This window comes from Rhipicephalus microplus, chromosome 6, assembly GCF_043290135.1.
Source record: "Rhipicephalus microplus isolate Deutch F79 chromosome 6, USDA_Rmic, whole genome shotgun sequence".
Lineage (NCBI taxonomy): Eukaryota > Metazoa > Arthropoda > Arachnida > Ixodida > Ixodidae > Rhipicephalus > Rhipicephalus microplus.
Genome location: NC_134705.1, coordinates 75,475,078 through 75,497,819, shown reverse-complemented (window position 1 = coordinate 75,497,819; position 22,742 = coordinate 75,475,078). Strand labels below are relative to the sequence as shown.

The window sequence follows — 22,742 nt, the reverse complement described above, 5'->3', positions numbered from 1 at the left end:
AAAGTTATGCGTTGGTCACCTGAGGGGACCACCGTGCAGTAAGTCTACTGTAGTCACATTCAGTGAAAATTCAGATCTTCATTTCTATAGTACTTAGCGTTAGGTACTCATACAAAACGGTTTCCTGCCCTAAAATCTTAGCATGCAGGAAGTACGCATGTGTCTATAAAAATATATTGGGTCCGCCATCTACCTTGCCTGGAAGACAATGGCAGCCGGAAGAAAGCAAACGTAACATGTGACAATGAATTCCAAACGAAGTAGCATCATCTCTATCAGATTCCCGAAAGCTTCAATATATGCGCCATTTTGAATCCGACACGCGGGGCTCACATATTTCAAGAGTCAAAAATGAGTAAAAGCTGGTTACCTGGGGTGTCCACCATGTCCGAAAGAGTTAATAAACACTGCTTGTTTATAACGCCTTTGGTCGTAATCTACACCGCATATTGAGTGTTGACGTTTTGGTTTTCTTGCACGCTTCTGTGTTCATTACCTTTTCTTTCAAGAATATTGTGTCCTTTGCTTTCTAAGGCCTCTGAGGCGTGCATTATCATGCCCCGCGCAATTTCGCAAGAAGCATACAAGCATATAATCGTCCGTGATCGTGGAACTACAAATACGACGATCTACCAAAGAAATAGCTTCATTGATGGTACGACCGCAGAACATGTACAGCTCTGTAATTGAGCACTCCATGTACGCAGCGAATGCTGATCGAGTGGAAGCGACACAAACAATTACACCATCTTTCAATAAAGAAAACCATGTAGAACGTGAAGGAGCGCTTGTGTTCACCTGTGTTTCCAATAGTTATTTCCATTTGTATGTTTCGGTGTATGTTGCATATATCCATGGAGTTGCGAATATTGTGCGCACGATTTATGTTACCCCTTTCGCACTGGTGTGTATCACGGTGTGTGTGCCGCAAAGTGAACACCCAGCGCTGCTAGAAGAGTGCAGTGAAGCGAGTGCTCGCAGCATTATGTATGAGCGCACAGGCGTGACGGATATACAGGAAAGAAGGAACGAAGTAGAGGCACCACTCTGTGACCTCCTCTCACCTGCTCGCGCTCACGCGTCAAAGGCGGGAATCAGCCCACGCGCAGTATGGGAGCGGACGGTCACCGAGCGACAGACACAATCCGGAGCAAAAGCTGCTTCACATGTAAAAATCAAAGCGGAGGTTGCAAGGCGAAAGATATAGTGGCGGAGGAGGCGTGCGCATTATGAACTTCGGCGCACAGAAGGTAGGCGCACACTGCCTTCCGATGCTTGCAAGGCTTTACAAGGCAGTGAATTTCATGATCGGGTGTTGTGTGGCGGCACAGATTTGCCGCGCACGTGCGCAGCAGCAGCTGTGGCACTGCTTATGCACGTGTAAGTAAGTCAGTCCATGCTTCTGTCAATCTGCAACATCGAAAAGCTATGTTGATGAACCACGTCCTCTCTCGCACTCATGATGTGAACCCTCTGTTTTGAAATACATATACAGTGATATATTATTCTTTAGGTGCATTTATTTTGCAGTCAAGCAATTAAATTGCACGGAGAATTAAGAGCTGAGGTTGTAGAGCACCTTTTGGCATGACGGTCACTACCGAAGATGCAAATCTTGTTGACGGTATAAGTGCGCTTTAGTTCGCTGTTTTATTTGTTCACGTAACTGATAAAGTGGATTAAAATTACTCTTACCTTGTTCTCGGCATTGACCGGGTTACCTAGTTGCCTGAACCGCACACGTAGAAATGAGAAGTCATCGCAGAACGAATATAAACATCAGCCATTTGCACCGAAATGGCTGCGTTTTCGCCCCCAACAGGATATGACAGATGAAGCTCAAGAGATCATCGACAGTTTGCGCTGTGCAATTTGAGCGTTCACTATTCGGGGTAGAACAGAGCACTCAGTTCCACAGTGTTTACTTAGAATAAAGTGCACTGCAATGCGTATTCTTCTTATGTATACTACAGTATGTGATTTACAGCGTTAAATTATTTTCATATATTGCACTACCTTCAAACTGTCAAAATCAAGAACCTCTGTGAAGATCCTTTATGTATTAAACACAATTTCATGCACTCAGGGGTCCATGTCTCATACAACCTTAGTATGTGAATTAAGACAGTACTCTATACTTTGTTGCATTTGCTATTAAGCACAGATCACATTGCATGCTGTTTTATTTGTTAGTAATAGACTTTTTTTAACAATAAACGCTTACTGTGTTTTTTTTTCAACTAAAAAAAGAAGGTTCTCAGCTGATACACATGCTGTTTTGCTGTCTCTTTCAGCTGAAAACCCTTGCGAGGGTATTATTCACGAAGAATGCATCAACAAAGAGACATGGTGCCTTGTCGATGCGAACGGACGCCGTGGCCTAAGTTGCCGTAAGTCACCATCCAAATTATGGCTATCTATGACGATGTTTCATTGTGAGCTTGAAATTATGACTCATTAAAATGGACACTAAATATCAAAACTATTTTTCATGTGTCAGTAAAGTATGATTTCAAGATCCCGAAAACGCCACTTTTACGACGACATGACGTTTAGCAAGCGAGAAAACGTGCGACAAGAACATACGAGGGGCGACGCCGCCTTGAGATTCCCACCCGAAACACCGTGACGAAAAAAATTTTGAATGATGTGTCTACCGATTTCTACGTAGCTCCATAATGGATAAAAATCAAATACGTTGTCATCTGTTGCTGGCATAAACTTGCCATACGAAGTTTCGAAAAATTGATCGAGGCGATGTATCGAAAATACGATAACTACATCTTGCAATTTCTTACATTCCATCGAGATTTGGGTGCGTAGGTCAAAAATGATATTTCGATCTTGATTTTTTCTGCTAATAATGAACTTATTATATTGAACCATATATCATGAGAGTGCACAGAGTGCAGTATCTCAATCCAAGCCAAGTCATTCTTCCTCTTTTGCTCCCGTTTAAAAGGCTCCCGTTCTCAGTGCGCAGTGACCTTATTATTTGCTCAAAACAGTACAGTTTTGCGAACAATAACTCAGTGCACATCCCTACCGACGAGAAAAGCAAATCAAGGTAGTCACCTTGCTGTAGCCTTAGCTATATACTTAGGAGTGTTATCGTGGAATACATGTAAAAATAAACGCTAGCTTCTTAGGGTGCGAGGTAGAAATTCTTAATGTGCCTGCAGGGTCCTGTGTAGCTTTGTGATATGTAATATCAGTATTTTTCTTGAGCGAAGGACCACTAACGAAAGAACTGACTCGATGCACGACACCATTAACACCAACAATGTTACAAATAAAACTGAACTAATAGTTAGTATCACTTGGGTCAATCAATTACATACAGTCCTAGCTGCGCTAATTGTCTTTTAAAGTAGAAACCACTCACCATGTACGAAGTCGTTGAGACGTCAATATCGTTGGCTCAGAGACGATGCACCGTCTGGCTTGTTGACGTAATTAACGCCCGTCAGCCCTCGCCAGGGCACAGATCTTTGCTGCAGTAGCTCGGCAGCGTGGACACCACGTTCATCCGACAGCACTCGGGTCGTCTCAACGACTTGCAAGAAAGTCAGCAGTGGTGGTTCACCACTCATGGAAAATGATCGGTCGCAGTAAATGACAGCGAAGACAACGGCACCTCGCCTGCTTCCTCGGTCATCTTCGCAGCCGAAATGCAGTCGTAGCTCGTCGCGGTTGCAATGAAGCAGTCAGGAAAGTTAGCCGGAACCTCCGCTCATCGCATGAACTCTAGAACAGTCCCTAGCCGGGGTACAAGAACGGTAGCGCCTGGAGGACATCGCTTAGTTTTCCGGACAAGATGTCTAGCCGAGAACCGTATGTCATTGGCCGCTTCAAGGTGTCGATCGTCGACACACACACCGTAGGGCGCGTCGAACACGCACAGACTTCGTTTTTCTCTCGGTCACCCCTCTCGACAACCACTGATATGTTTTCACTCCTCTATTGTGACGATAAATAGATAAAAATGAAGTACTATGTCATCGGCGAGTGCATGACTTGGCATACTGCCTACGACTATTACTCTTATGGCAAACTGTACCTAACTTTTCAAACTATTTGAATGATGATGTTATTGAGCATTTTGTGAATTTGTTCAAAATTATTAAGCCTTTCAAAAAACAAATACAACTATCTTCATATCTTTATATTTCAAGGAATACTTGTGAAAATATTTTTGTTTTAACTAGGTAAAAACTCTTGCAATTCGGTGTGCCTAGGGTGTCTTCTTGAATCACAAGAACAATTATTTGCAGGAACATTGATTAGTTGACCTTTAATGTCTGAACTGTGAAACTGTGGAGCTTCGCGCTCTCTGCCATCAGCTCCAAAACAATCGGTTGTAGCCTAAAATACCTCATACGAGACAGCGCTCAATTTTTCATGCTGAAAGTAAATGCCCCGTGAGTTCTTGGCAGCTGGCCTTAAAGACGGCACGCATTTCGTGACTTAATTGCTCAAATTTTTGAATCCGAAGCAATTTTTGTGAACTTCGACAACTTTGAGCGTATCTATCTATCTATCTATTTATATCTATCTATCTATCTATCTACCTATCTATCTATCTATCTATCTATCTATCGGGCCGCCTACGACATTAGGCTCTTTTGGTCGTTTCGATAATGGTATCGATACTAAGCTTGGTAGGGCATAAAATGACTGTATGAAGAACATATTTGAGTCGTCACAACGTGAAAATCATCATATGTATTTCATGAACGTCATGATCCACATGTCATAGTTCTGCCGCTCCTGCAGGGGTTTTATTCACATGGCATGTTGCAAAAGTGGTATAATAGGACATGACTGCATGGCGAACAAAAGCGACAGACCCTAACGTGAATGCTATGACATGCGTGTCATGTAAGAACATGACTACATGCCACGCTCATGATGCACTCGCGGCCGTTGCGCTAGCGTCACATATACCAAACTTGGCATTATAGTACTTGAATGAATGACGAAGGTATGTGACCGGTGCAAACATGATAATCATGAGTTGCGTGTAATGTAACAACATGGCTACATGCCACCCTCATGATGCGCCAGCGGCTGTTTCGCTAGCTTCACTTATACCAAATTTAGTATTACGGTACGTGAATGGATGACTAAGGTATGCGACTGGTGAAAGCGTCGTAATCATTAGATGCGCGTCATGTAACAACATGACTACATGCTACGCTCATGATGCACTCGCGGCCGTTTCGCTAGCTTCACATGTACCAAACTCGCCACTACGTTACGCGAACGGACGACATAGGTAAATGCACATCCAAACGTGATAGTCACAACATGCGTGTCATGTAACAGCATGAATACATGCCCCATGGATGATGTACTCGCGGCCGTTTCGCTAGCTTCACATATGCCAAATTCGGTAGCACGAGGCGTCAATGAACGACGAAGGCAAACGACACGTCCAAACATGATAATGATGAGATGCGTGTCGTGTTAAAACATGACTACATGCCACAATCAAGGCACGAATACCATTCGACATGACGTGGTGCGCGGTTCGCTGGCGTTCATTGCGTCGCGTCACACCAACCTTGCCAGGCCAGGCACCAGTCCTGCCATATAATCGCAGGCGCGCGCCGCACTGCATTGCTTTGGCGCATGCGCGTTTCAGTGCGTCCGACGTCCCTCAGTCACGGAAAGAGGGAGACGCAGTGGAGTCTGGCTAACGCATCAGCGCGAAATGCAGCCTGTCACATTTCGCGCCGGTTACCGTCAGGCAGCGCCGCCGGACGCTGGTCATGCCTGGTATCAGACTATACACCAGAACACAGCAAGCTCAGTGCTTGCTGCCATATTTACAAGCGCGTGGTACCGTCTGTTGCAAGCGTGGCGAAGCAACACTCTCCACTACCAGGCGAGCAGATGCTCTGAAAATCAAACGTGAAACTTTACAACTCAAGTCCGGCAGTACGCATGTTTCGCTCTGTTCTTGTGCTGGAAGTTTATGCTGATTTCGTGTGAAACGTCGAGGAGACCTTCTTTGACAGTCCGCAATGTCTGCAGCACGTCCATTGCCGACTACAGAAGCAGCTTGATCAGGTACGTATTTACGATTGAAAGAAACGAGAACAGCGGAAAGCCTTGCTTTGACTCAGTCGACCTGCGGCGCGCCTAGGCTGTGACAAGGCAGAATTCGTGCTCTAAGCCGGCGTCAACGTAGCGCTAGAATCTGGCTCCCACTTACACTCATGCACCGCATGTGCATCAATTGCGAGTCCTGCGGCCACTCGGAACACATACGCGCTGCAAAAGTTCCAGGTAGAACAAGATATCAATATGCTACGGTGACGCCAGCCGAAAGCACGTGTAGATTCACCTAGTGACAGTCAAGGCATGTCGAAGTTCGACCGAGTCGAAAGTCGTGCTTTCCGCCCCGTTCACGCATCGCGATAGTAGGCCGTCACGGTTGTACTAAACATGCGCGGTGCGTGCATCCACGCGTGAGTCGTAATACGTATATCCTATTAATGACACGTGGCCTGCAAAAGAGTGCGGCAATAGTTTTGTGCCTCATACTACAGGCATTACTGCACGCAAATCGCTTCTGTAAAGTAAGATAGCAGGAGTCGCGCTTGAATAAACGCGATAAGTGTACTCATTTGTAGACTTCACTGGGCTCGTAGTTTTTCCTGCTGATTGCGATTATATCCTAAGGCGGTGGAACTCAGCGTTTTTTGTTGTGGACGGAAATCTGTGCAACCGCAAAACACCACACCAGCAGGATTTCGCGATGCACTATGAACTTCGCAAGTGGTGCTCAGCCCTCTCTTTCTCTTGCGCCGGTTGTTTTCGGATCAGATGACAGCGCAGTGGTACCCAGATGACATTTTATAAGCGGGAGCAGCGTGAACAGGTCCTTTTTTCGCATTTAAAACTCCCAAAGCCACTGCATTCCATGCAAGCGAGGTGCACCTTGGCAGATGCAAACGAAAATACCTTCCACCTTTCTGGCTCACCATCTCGGATGTCATGGATACGAAGGAAGGCACAAGCTCCCCTTGCTGTCACATCGACCGAAATGTCACCAAATGTCCTTTCGGCTATCGCCGCTGATGGGCTTGTACCTATTGTGAAAAAAAACCATTGGTGAACGCACGTGCACAACGTGGGTACGGTACCAACGAACTCATGACGCCATTACAGTGAGGACTGAACTAGTGAGCAGGAGGAAAGAACTTTATTCAGAATCCGGCGAGTAGGTGGGGTGGGTGAATGGCCCCGCCTAGGTTACGTCCAGGAGTCCTTGAATCCTGGCGGCTTCTTTGGCCCGCTGGACGGCCCACATTTGATCTTCAAGGACGAGGCTGAGCATTGCGGCTTCCCAGCGTGCGCAAAGGCTGTCACCAGAGGCCGCATACTCGTTTTGGGCACTAATCTTTCTACATTCCTATAACATATGTTCCAGACTGGCTCCGGAGTCACAAAACTTGCACCTGTCCGTTTTGTATATATCAGAATATATGATGTGCGAGAGTGTAGGATCAGGATACGTCCTAGTTTGTAACTGCCGCCACTCGACAGACTGTCTTCTTGTTTATTTTGGGTGAGGGGCAGGAAAATGCCCCTCTGTAATCTATAATGCTTTGGAATGTCATTGTATCTGGTAATTCTGCCTTTCCCCTTCCACTCGTCTGCCGCGCCGTATTCACCGGAGGGTGGTGGGGCAGCACTTGAGAGGGCAGCTCGGTCGGTGAGCCCCTGAGGTGCGTCATGTATAGCCCCGCTGTTGCTGTCCCCAGCGATGGCGTGAGCAGGTGTCCATATGACGCATGTATTTCTGGGGCTTGTTCGACACCCTCAATGTAGAATATATAGTGTCTCCGGGGAGATACGGCTGTTGGCAAAGTTTCTCACTGCCGTTTGAGAGTCACTGACTATCACGGTTGCGTTGGTCTGAGCTACTGCGAGCGCTATCACTACTTCTTCCGCTGTCTCGGTACTTGTGGTGCGTATCGTTGTGCATGTCGTACAGCGTTTGTTGCTATCAATTACGGCTGCGGTAAACACCCGTTTGCGCTTGTATCGAGCAGCGTCTACGAAAACTGCGTCCTTGTCATTACCGAACTTTTTTTGTATTTGTTTTGCTCTTGTCTCTTGTCTAGGTTTATTGTGTTCGGGGTGCATATTTTTTGGCAAGGGTGGTATCATCATTGTTCCCCTGGTCTCTTTTGGAATGTCCACCTTAATGCCGTGTTGCGTGTGATACGTTATGCCTAGTCGCTCTAGAATATGTCTTCCTGCTCGTGTCTTAGAGAGACGTTCATATTGCGCCGTACGCTGCGCCTCGATAAGCTCATCTATTGTATTGTGCAGGCCTAGCTGTAACAGTTTGTCGGTGGTTGTGCTCATCGGTAGCCCTATAGCCAGTTTGAATATTTTTCGAATGAGGCAGTCTAGCTTGATCTTTTCCGCGATTTGCCATTTTAATTATGGCGCTACGTATACTATTCTGCTTATCACGAATGCCTGTATAAACCTTATTGTGTTTTCCTCCCTCATGCCACTGTGCTTAGTTGCTATCCTTTTTATGAGTCTCAATATTTGGGCTACAGTTGCATCGAGTCGCCTGAGTAATTCTCCATTGTTGCCCTTGGCTTCGATGAGCACACCCAGTACCCTAATCCTGTCGAATTTGGGTATGGTTTTTCCTTCGGCTGTTATTAACTGTATTTCTTCTCTATCAGCAACATCTTGCAGGCAGTTGCCTGGTTTGCGAGCTCTACGAGTAGGCCTGTACAGCAACAGTTCCGATTTTTCCACAGAGCAGGCTAGCCTAGTACCTTCCAGATACCGCTCGACCGTTTTGACTGCAGTTTGAAGTGTTTCCTCTATTTGCCCATCACACCCATTTCCCACCAATAAGGTGATGTCGTATGCATATATTGTATGACTCAGTCCTTCGATTGCTTGGAGCTTAGTTGGCAGTATAATTAGGGCCAGTTGCATAACATAGGCAATAATACCGAGCCTTTCGGCGTACCTGGACTGCCCATCTCAATTTCCTTCGAAACTAGGCCCCATATCATCATGTTTGCCTTCCTTCCCGTCAGAAAATTATGCACGTAATTGTCGGTCTGTTTTCTAAGACCTAGATCGTTTACTCTTTTGAGCACCATTGCATGTGTTAGGTTATCAAAGGCCTTCTTGAGGCCTAACCCTAGAATGGCTTTTGTCGCTGTTCCCGTATTATCTATAATCTGATGTTTTAACTGTAGCATTGTGTCTTGCGTTGAGAGGCTCCTCCTGAACCCTATCATTGTGGGTGGAAGCGCATCTCGGTCCTCGAGATAGGTAGTTATCCTCTCCAGAATTCCATTCTTCATGAGTTTCTCCCCGCAAGATGTGAGAGATATGGGTCTCAAGTCCGCAATCTGCAGTCGCTTGCCTGGCTTTGGTATTAACACAATTTTTTGCCGTCTTCCTCTGTTGCGGAATCTGTCCAGTCTTTCATGATTTGTTAATGCATTCAGTTAAGTTAGTTATGGACTCGTCATCCAAATTGCTATAGCATTGTGTAAGTTATGCTATCTAGTCCAGGTGCTGATCTAGTATTGAATTTTCGCAAGGTGGCCATCACTTCTGACTCACTGATCTCGTTGTCTAAATCACCATTTGCCAGCCCTGTGTAATCATGGTGTGTAACGCGAAGTGGTTGAGAGATGTATGTTTTCTTGATTTCATTCAGGAAATCCTGCTCTATACCTTGTTGGGGCATCGGCCCACCGTCTATCGCAATCGCAGACAAACACATTTAAATATACCAACTATTGACGTTTTCATATCGCTGCTTTGTGAATCGATTTTGTGTGCTGTTGTGTGTGTGGTCGTTGTGCTTTGTATAACAAGTTTACCTTATAGAAAGGGGTTATCTAAGACGAAATAAAGTTTGCATAATAATAATAATAATAATAATAATAATAATAATAATAATATTGTCGTCTGAAGTTTATGGTCCCATGATTATGAGAGACGCCGCAGTGGAGGGCTCCTTAAATTTCGACCATGTGGTGTTCATTAACCCGCACTGACATCACTTAGTACACGGGCACCTGGCGTTTCGTCTCCGTCGAATCGCAACCACTCAGGCTAGCATCGAACCCGCGACCTTCGGTCAGCAGCCGAGGACCGTAACAGCTACACCACCGCAGCAGGCAAAACAAGAACTTCTAAAAGCTCGCAGGTCTGTTCAGTTCTCTCTCGGCTCTGTTTTTTCCCTCCCCGCGCGCTGTAAAAATTGCGACAAGCCACAACTGCGCTCTACGTAGCCACTGCGCAGCAGTGGAATAGAATCGAGCTACAATACATCGGTGTGTAACGGCAGATGGGGCAAAACACGGTGTCTTATTGTGTGCATTTCCGAGCTACATTAATCGACTTCGAAGAGACATATTAAAACGGGTTCGCGGGTGTCGAATTCAGTCGATGGCTCTGCAAGCAGCGTGACTCGTTTGATTACGTTAACGTTGGATTCCGTTCCCGCTACTCTTCGCAATACTGCACTGATAGAGCGTTCGCTGTGCATCATATATCCTTCAGAACGCCATCTTCGGTGGCTGTTGAGGCGGGCTTTTCCTCACTGATGGTTTTTGTGCGGGGAAGCTAGATTTGAAGGGGCGTTTTCTCATGTGCAGACGCGTTTGGGAGCGCTTGTGCTTTTCGAGCGCGCGCTTTCGTATAGGGACTCATAGGCGTGTGCAAGAAATATTAATAATTATTATTGTTATTCAAATAATTAATAATAATAATATTATTATTATTATTATTATTATTATTATTATTATTATTATTATTATTATTATTATTATTATTATTATTATTATTATTATTATTATTATTATTATTATTATTATTATTATTATTATTATTATTAGGCGGATGCTCTAACCACTACGCAATGGCGTAGTGGTTAGAGCATCTGCCTCGCATGCAAGAGGTCCGTGGTTCAAATCCCGGTACCGCGCAGTTCCCAACCGGATTAAAAAAAAATCCGCGTGTTGATGAAACTGCATTAAGAGGCCCGGGGGGCGGCCTCACCGGCAAAACACCGCCGAGAACGCACTCCCTCGCCAGAGAAGGATTGGCCACCCTGGTGCAGTATCTGGCCACTACCTTCCACATGCTTACGTCAAATAACTATACCTTGATACAGTCATACTAACCGATTAATATTGTGCCTTCTGCCAACTTATTCCCGTCCGGGTTTACCAAATGTCTAAGGAAGTTCCACGTTTTCGCCATTCCTATCTGGCTGTCCATGTCATTGCATTTTTCCTCCCACTGCTGTCTGCACAGCTGCTGGGCGTATCGCTCAGTATCCCTGTTCAATTTAGCTATCCTTCTTCGAATTGTCCGGTTGTGTTTTTGTTTTTCCACCTCCGTTCTAAACCTTCCCTAGCTTCCCACATGTGGAGAAGCGTATTGTCTAAACACTCAAGCTGCGCCTCTGGTGGCACAGTTTGCGTAGCTGCCTCCACGTCTTCTTTTAACTTTGCGGTATACTAACTTTGCGGTATACTCAATACTCTGTATCATTTCGTCAGGCTCCTCTCTGATGTTCCGGAACTTGACCAGTCAACAAGTTTAGGTTGTCTTCCTTTTCCCTTCCGCGGCTCTGCCCTCACAGTTATTTAAGGTATAAAATGGCGGCTTCTCAAGTCAAGTTGTGGATAGGTCCACTGCGTGACCAGTATGTTTTTGGTGAACGTCAAATCTGGCGTGATATTCGCGCAAACGCTAGTACTTCTTCTTGTAGGAATAGACAGATCGGTCACGAGCATCAGGCCCTCCTCCTGTGCACCCAACCACAAGTTCCTACCCTTCTGGGTTTTGATCATGTAGGCCCATGCACCGTGCGGGGCGTTGAAATCTCCTCCAATCACCAGCTCCTGGCTGCCCGTTATAGCGACGGTTCTGCGAAACAGCGGGCGGAATTTGTGGTTTCTGCATTTAGGACTGCTGTAAATATTTAATACAAAACGACTGTCCTCTGTTTTCCACATGGGTATGAGTTCGAGGAAAATGTGATCTATTGCCTTAATTTCCGTGTCGTGTAGCACCACCACGTGATTTCGCTCAACCGAAGTTGCTACTACCTTTTTCTCCTCATCAGCACTGACGAATGACTTATATACCGACAATTTGGCCAGCCCGTGCGTGTCTTGTACCATTTTAACATCCGGGGTGCTGGTGTCTTTAAGATGTTGTTGCAATTGCATTGTTTTCGAATAAATCCTCGACAATTCTATAGCCAAATCGTGTGGCTATATTGTCTGTCCATGGCGCCGTTATAGGCTATTCGATCCCTCGGTGGGCACCGAGGTCCTAGCGTACAGCTTGAAAGCCGTCTTAACCTGGCCCCCACCACTTGACTGTGATCCCCATATTACTAGCTTGGCGTCAAAATCAGCCACTATTTGCTGCACTTTCTGCAATATCGTCTTGCCTAGCACCCCGATTTTTGCCTGTGTTTGCCTCAAATATAACTTCTTGTTGTTCGAGCTTAGTTTGCAATTTCCTTTCAATTTGTTAAATTTTGGCTTCCATTGTGTTTGCGAATTCCTCCTGTCTTTCTTGTGGCGTCGCCAAAGCATTGGGTTTCATTACCGCGCTTTTAATCGGAGCGTTCTTTGGTTTACGTTTAATGGGGATGAGGGTTGCTTCCTCTTCGTTGATTGCTGTACCTTTTTTCTCTGTTAAAACTTCTGAGGTTTCCTCGTTGTGAGTAACCCCTCAGTTCTTCAGAAGGTCATTTTCTTCTCTGAGTTTTCTAATCTCATTCATAAATGCAACATTGTTCTGCCTGGTCTGCGCCAATTCGTTCTCTAGCGCCTTAATCCTACAATAAATAGCAGCTTCTGCCTCCACGCCCTCCCAAGAAAGCTACAGCAGCCCAGCTCATCTGTAAGCGTCCCGTGGTGCCACGGACGCCACTTGGTCCTTTTGGGCTTTGAGATCATCCTATCGGTGGTCGGGGAGACCCGGTTTTGCCGGTCTTGGATCTAGACCTCGATCTGAACTTCGATCTGGATCTCTATCTGGATCTCAACATAAATGTGGTGGTAGTAAACGTATATATAGAGCGGCTTTTGTCTTGTGCTGGAAGCTTGGGGAAGGCTTCTGGTCCGGATGCGTCCCGCGTCCGATGTTCCGATCGTTGACCTGAGTCACATCATCCTTGCCTGTGAAGTGCTTTCGCTCCGTCTCGTAGTAAATCGTTTCTTCTTTCTCTCGACGGGCTTGTTCCCAGCGGCGTCATTTCACCAGGTACGGTACCTTGAATCTGGCCTTGCAATGGCGATCTGCCATCGGGTGGTCTTAACCACACATCAGGCACTTCCGTTCGCACTCGTGGTCCTGTGGTGGGTTCTCAGCCCCGCACCCTCTACAAATTCTGCTATTCGGGCTCGGACAAACGCCAGCTCTGTGACCTGTGACCAAGGCGTCCACACTGGTAGCACACGTCTATTTTCTTGCGATATAGTGAGCACTTGACCAGTGCTCTTCCGCATGTCACATAACTTAGAACGCGATGCCCATCGAAAAGGACGATGACGTTCATGGTGCTTCTCATCTTCTCGGCCATGAGGACCGTCGGGTTTCTCGGTGTTACTAGTATATCCACTATCTCTCTTGGAGACACGTCCTGCGTTACTCCTCGGATCACCCCTTTAGATGTATTTTCCGGAGCTGACTCGTATGCATTGGCTTCGAATTCCTTGTCCCCAATGCTCAGTTGAGCAATAGTTCTGTAGTTTTCGGTGCGCTCCTCTGATGGTGTGCTGACCACTAGAATGTTCTCTTTATAGTTGGCACTGTTACGAAGCTCTCCTCCGACGACGTTACGAAGGGCGCCACGAAATCTCACCGCTGCTCTCACTGTTACGAAAGACGGCGACGCCAACACGGTCCCGAAGGCGCCTGTGCTTTGAACTCCGCCGGGAAGGTCACCAGCCGTTTGGTAGTGTAGGTTTCTCAGCTCGCGACTGCTTCTGCGCAGAGCTGATAGACGAGCGGACGAGACGATGGAGAGTTAAAAAAGGTTTATGTACAGCATATATACAGAGGCGTTGCAAATTCGGCACTGGGGCCGACAGTTTAGAGACTCGAAGAGCCGAGCTCTCTTCTCTGACACATAGGTCTACTGCTCGCGACGCGCCGTAGGGCTTTTTTTATATGCACCGGGTGGATTTTTTGAGTAACCAATTGTCCAACCAGAAGCGCCGTTGGTCGTGAGGTCGGAATCCTCCAATGGGGTCGCCGCTGAACCGCGTCATTCTCATCGAATCCGGAGCCGCTGCGCGTGGTTGCAGCCAAGGACGAGTGATGTCGCCACGCATTGCGTAAGACTCGCCAGACAGGAAGGCGCCTATTGCTGCAACGGGCTCGCTGTGCGTGCGCGACAGAAAGGCACGGCTGCGTGATGACTCCGTTGAGTTGTTCGCGTCAGGCGGGCTCGCGTGCTGGCCTCAACACAGATTGCCTTTTTCAGAGGCATGGACGTTCGCTGTGGACTCGCAGGCATACCAGCACATACCGTGTCTTCTTCCGATTCATTCCTGGGTATTATAGCGGCGTTGGCGACGCAGTGTTCTAGACGATTGATCCCGTAGTCAGTGACCTTGAAGCCTTCACGTGGGCGCACAATTATCTTGTAATCTTCCTTTGGCAGACGGGGCTTCCCGCTCGCAGCCACAATTTGTCTTGCTCTCTGTCCCTTCCTCCACCTATTACTGGCCGCGTTCTCGCTTGAGAAGTGCGTTTCTTGGTCCTTGGCATCATGCATTGTGGTTTCTTCATTGGCTTGTCCTCTTCTGTTCACAAGGCGTCAACCTGCTTCGTTCTCATACTCTTGTTGTGTGATATCCTCGCCGTTCACACTCGTCGTAGCCATCCTGTGGCATTAACCCGAGAAGACGCCGCTTTGAGGGGGCTCAAGACGCCAGCGTCCGTGGGCTAGGCCAAGCGCATTATGGACAGCAGCAGGAGGCAACGGCGTCGTGCGTTCGTCGGCGTCACAGAAAAGTGGTTGATGTGCCGAAAATTAACTGTCTGCCTACTTGAGAGAGGTATCACGAGATTCCGTGGAAGTGAAACTTTCTTCACGGTAAGAAGGTGTCTGTCAAGTCTTCGATTTCATGCCGAGAATCACTCAAAATCTGCGAAGACATGCATGTCCGCACTCCCTGGCCCCCTGGCGGTCTGAACTAGTGAAATAATTTATTTAACAAAATATACAATTATTCTAAGTGATTATGCAAGAAATTCAATCGTGTGTCCTTACATTCCCAACAAACCAAATGCTACAACACCTACCCATACCTCGTGCAGTAGCTATATATGAGACACGCGCCAACGCAAAGTGTTCCTGTTGCTCCAAGAACACTCCACTTCGTGAAAATACTTCTCAATATTGCTGGAATAGGGTGCCATTAAAATTGAAAAGTCACCTTTCTAGTTTGTTTTCCTTTTCATCTCACCTCCAACTGACTATAATTACCGAGATAATACTGGCCCACGCTATCCGCAGTAGCTCCAAGAACAGCGGAATACAAGACGCGAATGTCAAACACGATTCTACGGCTTGCGCTTTCCGTCTACATCTTCACCGTTTAGCATGAAAATATTTTATGACGGCATCCACGCTGTAAAGTATACACTATGAAACGGGAAAGGCAAACAATGTCGCTCATTCCTTTTCAGAGGAAGTGGTATAAAACGACAGTAAAACGTGTCTTCACACAAGTAGTGGAGCGTTTTTTGTGGATTGTTTCGCCGCGTTATATCTGACAACAAGCACCTGAAAGAAAACAATCAGATGCTTCTGCAAAGGATTCGCCATTGGATTAGTACTACCACCAACACAATTCGAAAATAAGAGGTGTTCTGACAACGCAAGGCGGAAACTGCAGAAACGTTGTCGAGCTTCTCGGTGAAAAAGCCGGTTGCCCTATTAAGCAAGAAGACACCAACACTATCCACAAAACACCAACGCGTGGTATGAATAACAAAAACGCAGTCGGACACTTCTGTTCGCGCGACAAGCGCACCAAGTTTCTCAAGATGGCTCACAAGTCCCGCCCGAAAACAGCCTTGCTCAGTTTTTGGGAGCGCAAGAAAAGGAAGTCTGCAATAATGAGCACCGGGCATTTGATAATCTGTGGCTGCTTTCTAAGGCACTTGCTATCAAGAAACAAATGATATGGGCTTACATTAATAACACACTTGTCAGTCCATAGAACATGGGTGGACAATTTGGTAATAAGGTAAGACAAAGTCTTGATAGTCTGGTGCAGAAAAGTATATATGACGTTGATCTGCACGTGTTCAACGCATGTACGTGAAATAATGTTAAGCTTGAAAAAAACAAATTGTCTTGTTTCCTTCCCGTTGACTTTAATAACATGTATTCGCAGAACCGGGGCTTTCCTTCGATCTATTTGAATGCTCGAAGACTTCATAAGAATCATGACTCTACTAGATTCCCTTAATCACTAGTTTTAAGTTATCTGTTGACCGAAAATGTGGCTGTCACCTGGTTATGGTGACTTGTATGACTTTCCTAGTTGTAACAGCGAATGTTGCCATCGAAGTGATGATCTTCATAGTGGTTCAGCCATTTTGTATTGAGTTATAATATTAAACGAAGATGCGCGAGCCTACGGGGCGCGGAAGAAGAAGAAGAGTAGTGGAGTGCCGCCTGGACTGTGTGGTTGGGTGGAAGCGTTCTTGGCCTGTCTCAGAAGTACGCTGCTATTTTCACAACGCCTTTTCACCTCATCTGTAAATAAACACAGTCACTCGTAACAGTTTGTGGAGGTGCTAGGTACATCGATCTGGCCTACCCAGCTCTACCGATTTTGCGACGGAGCAGACGCTTGGCAGGCTTGCCACCGCAGCTACCAGACATGGAGGACGCTGGAGCAGGCCATAACAACCTCGTTGCTGATGAGCAACACGCTCACCCGCCAGGACAAGATTGTTGCGGCATGCCGGAACGTCAACCGAGGACCTTTTCGGGGCAGCCGGATGACGATGTTGACGACTGGCTCAAGCACTACCAAAGAGTGAGTCGCAGCAACCGCTGGAGCACTGCTAAGCAGCTCGAGAACGGGGTGTTTTTTCTCGTCGGCACCGCGTCTCTTTGGTTCGACAACCATGAGAGTGCATTCACCACATGGGACATTTTGGTGGACGAGCTGACGAGGTGTTTTGGTGACTCAACAGCTAAGGTCAAGCAGGCGGAGCAAACGCTTTCACGCAGAGCTCAGTTACCTGGCGAAACATGCACCACGTACATCGAGGCCGTCCTGAAGCTTTGCGGAATCGTGAGTGCGACCATGTGTGACGAAGATAAGGTAGGTCATCTGCCCAAGGGAATCGCGGAAGACGTGTACAATTTCCTTATCACTAAGGAAGACTCACACACACCTTCCGACCTAAGGAGACACTGCCGAGCGTTTGAAGCGCTAAAGAGGAGGAGAGTCCTACCAAAATTTGGACGTCTTGAGAATGTGTCCGCGATTGCAAGCGTAAACCTTCCATCACAGGACGACATCTCTTCTCTTATAAGACGAGTGAGTGGTTAAGGAAGAACTTGCTCAACTGCAAGCTGTGGACACCGCTGGTGTCTGCCATCAGTGTGCATTCGACCAATAACCCGTGAACCACTGGTACCTCAGATACGACAGAGCTACTTTGAGCCTCGCCCGAATTACACCGATCGGTTCGAACGGAGGCGTGAACGACCACTCGGAAACCAGGAACGCAGGCAAGCTGCGTCACAGCGATTTACTCCTCGACCACCATCGCCCGGCTTTTATCAACCGACGAGGTTTACTTCACCGGGGACGACTAGGCGCGACACCCGTACTTGCTACAACTGTGGGCTACCTGGACACATCGCTAGGTACTGCTTCCGTCGCAAGCAGCGAGCTCCACGATTCAACGTGTACACGCCCTATGTACCTGCTGGCGAGTCTCGACCATTCCAGGGCTCTTTCCAACAGCAACACGCAGCACGTGCTGACTCGCCTTGCTCCGGCCGCAGCGTTACCCCACCACCCGCACGCCAACAGTGATCCCCGTCTCCGCGTCGCCGCTCGGGGACGCCACCACCACTGGGAAACTAACTGGTGCGACCAATGGGGGCGAGGCCACAAAATCATCTTCCGCAAGACCCCCTTGTGTTGTAATGGTTAAGAACAAAGTGAGTGTTTTTGTAGACAATGTGAGTACTGTTGCACTAGTTGATACCGGTGCTGCCGTTTCCATAATGAGCATGTCTTTTAAAAATCGCCTAGGGACGAAAGTAATGTTTGCTTCGAATCAGAGTGCTACGTTCCGCGGCGTAGGGGGAGAAACGTTGAGCCCGGTTGGAGATTGTTCTGTTTTACTTTCTATTGGAAATCAAACGTTTCGAGCTGAACTAACGGTGCTTGCACGAGCGACCCATGACGTCATTCTAGGTATAGATTTTTTGCGGGAATGTGGTGCAACTCTAGATTGTGGTAGTGGTGGGATTATTTTTCCTCCCGTGTTGCCGCCTCCATTGACAAAAGATACCGTTGATGACTGCTTGGAAGTGTTTTCCGTGTATGAAGACGTCTGCTTGGCCCCACATACCGCAATGTTTGTGCGTGTAAACTCTTCGCGTTCTTGTGCGGGTTCTTACTATGGTTTAGTCGAGCTGAACTTCAGTAACGCCCTTAAAAAAACGTTATTGTGCCTCGTTGCCTCGTGCTCATCGTCAATGGTTGTGCCGATTTGTGGACTGTGAACGTTTCCGCGCAGCCCATATATCTGCCTGCAGGACTTAAACTGGCAAGCTTTCAAGAGCAAAGTACTCTTACCATACGGTCACTCCAACTTTCGGTGGATGTAAAGAAACCCTACGCCAACTCGTACCGCGACTATTCTGCCAGCATTGACCGTATGATTAACAAGTCACTTCCATCAACTGAATGGTCGCTGCTGCAGGAGGTGATCACACGCTACGCCTCAGTCTTTGACTTTGCCCAAGACGAGACGTCTACCGTTACGCCACCGTCTTCACGTACGCAACACCACATCTATACAGGCCAAGCACCACCAATACGCCAGAAGCCCTATCGTGTCTCGCCTTCCGAAAGGAAAGTCATCGCTGAGCAAGTTGAAGACACGCTAAAGAAGGGCGTCATACAAGAATCGTGTAGTCCATGGGCAGCTCCTGTCATTCTAGTAAGGAAAAAGGATAATTCATGGAGATTCTGCATAGACTATCGTCGCCTAAATGCCATCACAAAAAAAGACGTTTACCCTTTGCCACGTATAGATGACGCCGTGGACTGCCTGCATTCTGCCTCCTAGTTTTCTTCTGTTGACTTGCGTTCTGGGTATTGGCAAATTCCTATGCATCCCTCAGATAAAGAGAAGACGGCCTTCGTAACACCAGATGGTCTCTTTGAGTTCAACGTTATGCCCTTTGGTTTGTGCAATGCTCCAGCGACATTCGAGAGATTGATGGATACAATGCTCCGTGGACTAAAATGGGAAATTTGCATGTGCTATTTAGATGACGTGTTTATCTTCGGCAATACTTTTCAAGAGCGTAACCACCGCTTGTCGCTCGTGTTTGAATGCTTACGCGAAGCTTGCCTTGTTTTAAACTCAAAGAAGTGTTATTTTGGAGAACGTCAAGCCCTCGTATTAGGCTTTCTCGTGGATAAAGAAGGCGTGCGACCAGACCCACAGAAGACCGCAGTGGTTCGCAACTTTGAACCACCACGAACAGTGAAGGACCTGCGAAGTTTTCTGGGTCTGTGCTCATATTTCCGCCGATTTATTAAGAACTTCGCACAACTTGCCTCCCCACTGACGTCCCTTCTTCATAAAGACACACCGTACTTGTGGGATGATAAATGGGAGGCTGCATTTCAACAGCTGAAGTTTTTATTGACTTCAGGACCCATCCTAAAACATTTTGATCCTGATGCTTTGACTGAACTTCTTACTGATGCTAGTGGGCTAGGTGTTGGTGCTGTGCTGGTCCAACTCTGCAACAGTCGCCAGCACGTCGTAGCATATGCCAGCCGGACACTGACCAGAGCAGAGACGAACTACACCGTCACCGAGCTCGAGTGCTTAGCAGTCGTCTTCGCCATTCAGAAGTTCCGACCGTATCTACATGGCCGCGAGTTCAGAATAGTGACCGATCACCACTCACTATGCTGGCTTGTGGGACTTCGTGAGCCGTCTGGCCACCTGGCTCGTTGGGCGTTGCGCCTACAAGAATATAGCTTTTCTGTTACCTATAAGAGCGGACGATGTCACACAGATGCCGACTGCTTATCCCGCTTTCCTTCAGTACACACTAATGCTGACGACAATGACATTGATGACGATTTAGTTTCTGTCTCGTCCGACTTCCCAGATACCAGCAGCTTCAAACGTGAGCAGCAGCGCGACCCTACTCTGAAACCTTTGCTCGAAGCTGCACATAACTCCGTCGACAAGCATTTTAAAATTTCAAATGGCTTGCTGTATAAAAGAAACTATTCAGCCGATGGCCTCCCGTTGCTTCTAGTGGTGCCGGAAAGCCTGCGCCAGGTCGTCCTTCGTTCTGCGCACGATGACATAACATCCGGTCATCTCGGTTTCACACGTACGCTGCATCGACCACGTGAGAGGTTCTACTGGTCGAAAATGTGAAAGACCACAAAACAGTACGTGACCAGCTGCGCTATATGTCAGCGCCACAAGCCATCCACCACTGCCCTGGCAGGTTATTTGCAGCCCATCCCTCCACCGACATCCCCTTTTGAAAAAGTCGGCATTGACTTGCTCGGACCCCTTCCTAAGACCCCATGGGGCCACCGATATGTTATAGTGTGCGTGGATTATTTAACGCGGTATACGGAAACGGACGCACTGACATCGGCCACAGCAGCCGCTGTTTCTTCTTTTTTGTTACAACGGGTCATACTGCGTCACGGTGCTCCACGGGTTGTCATCAGTGACCGTGGACGACAATTTATGGCCGATGTGGTTGAAGGAGTTTTGCACCTCTGTGGCTCCTCTAATCGCCACTCCACCCCTTACCATCCGCAAACTAACGGTCTCACTGAGAGAACAAATCGAACTCTCACGAATATGTTATCGATTTACGTTGATGCTGACCACAGGAACTGGGACGCCGTCTTACCGTTTGTTCCTTACGCGTACAACACCGCCAAGCATGAAGTGACTGGACATTCGCCCTTCTTTCTGCTTTACGCACAAAATTCACAGAGTTTCCTGGACACTCTATTACCTTTCTCGCATCAGGAAGATCTGTCCATTGCTCAGACGTTGTGTCACGCTGAAGAAGCACGTCAAGTAGCGCGCCTTCGAACATTGTCTTCGCAAGAACACAGCAAGAGTCGCTACGATGCCAAGCATATCCCCGTAGAGTTTTCTCCTGGTGACTACGTGTGGCTGTGGACTCCTGTTCGTAGAAAAGGATTGTACCGGAAGTTTCTAGCAAACTATTCCGGCCCATTCGTGATAGTCACTCGTCTCAGTCACGTGAATTACGTTGTCGCCCGAGTCACAGCAAATAACCGGCGTTCGCGCACTACGCAAGTTGTTCACTTAGCCCGCCTCGAACAGTACCATCATAGGCCTATTTAACTCGCTCGGCGAGCTTCATCTGCCGCCGGGGGAAATGAAACGAAAATGCGCGAGCCTACGGGGCGCGGAAGAAGAAGAAGAGTAGTGGAGCGCCGCCTGGACTGTGTGGTTGGGTGGAAGCGTTCTTCGCCTGTCTCAGAAGTACGCTGCTATTTCACAACGCCTTTTCACCTCATCTGTAAATAAACACAGTCACTCGTAACAATATGGTTAAAAGAAGTTATGATCTAACTGTAAATGTTTGCAAGTGTGTATCTGCTTGGCTGGAAATTGATCTGCCGTTTTTTTGGCAGAATCAACGAAAAACTATTCTTTCTGTCGTATATCGATCCCCTTTCGGTGACCCCTCCTGTTTTTATAATGCTCTTCGCCACTTGCTTCAACAAGTTCCTGCTGAGCGCAAATATTCGTAATTATGGGTGATCTGAACATTAATTTACATGTTTCTGTAGCCACTCTCATTTTTATTAGACTCATTTTTATAGCTTTGGATTTTATTCGCTGATATCTGCACTAACACGCTCCTATGATGATGGCCCACAGTCTTTATATGATCACATCCTCACAAACATGATTGACGTCAGTGATGATGGTGTAATAGAGAGTGACATTGCCGATCGCTTTCCTGTATTCCTATATTCTGAAACGACCTTCACTCATAGCAACGTAAGATGTCAAAAATATTGATTTTATTCAGACAAGTACTGCAAGGTTATTGTTGATCAGGATTGGTCCAATGTGTATACCGCGAATGATCCTAAAGAGGTCTTCACCTGATTTGACGACGCTGTTTACTCAGCGCTTCAGTAGGAATCAATGTGTTTTTCTCGATATTGACGAGGCAGAAGCAGCAGTATCTAATAGTAAAGTCGTTGCGTGAGCGCCAAGCTATGTAGCCCACAACACACCACAACATCCTGGTGTCTCAATGTTATCGGCTTGGACGGTATAAAATATCATGCTTCTGGTGCAAATCCCTCTTGGCTACGCTAGTACATTGAAGATTCGTGACCCTCTACTCGAGCCTTGAGCTCCTGGCTCTCTGTGAGTATTTATCATTA

At 47.1% G+C, this 22,742-nt stretch overlaps 1 protein-coding gene across 3 annotated transcripts in view; it reads left to right on the top strand.

The window, feature by feature from the left end:
• LOC119167590 (uncharacterized) overlaps window positions 1-22,742 on the top strand; it is a 190,976-nt gene that overhangs the window by 52,147 nt on the left and 116,087 nt on the right. For all 3 annotated transcript variants that reach the window (XM_075866078.1, XM_075866079.1, XM_075866080.1), the window contains exon 3: window positions 2,295-2,390. In XM_075866078.1, the coding sequence (XP_075722193.1) occupies window positions 2,295-2,390 (96 nt within the window). The remainder of the gene's footprint in view (window positions 1-2,294; window positions 2,391-22,742) is intronic.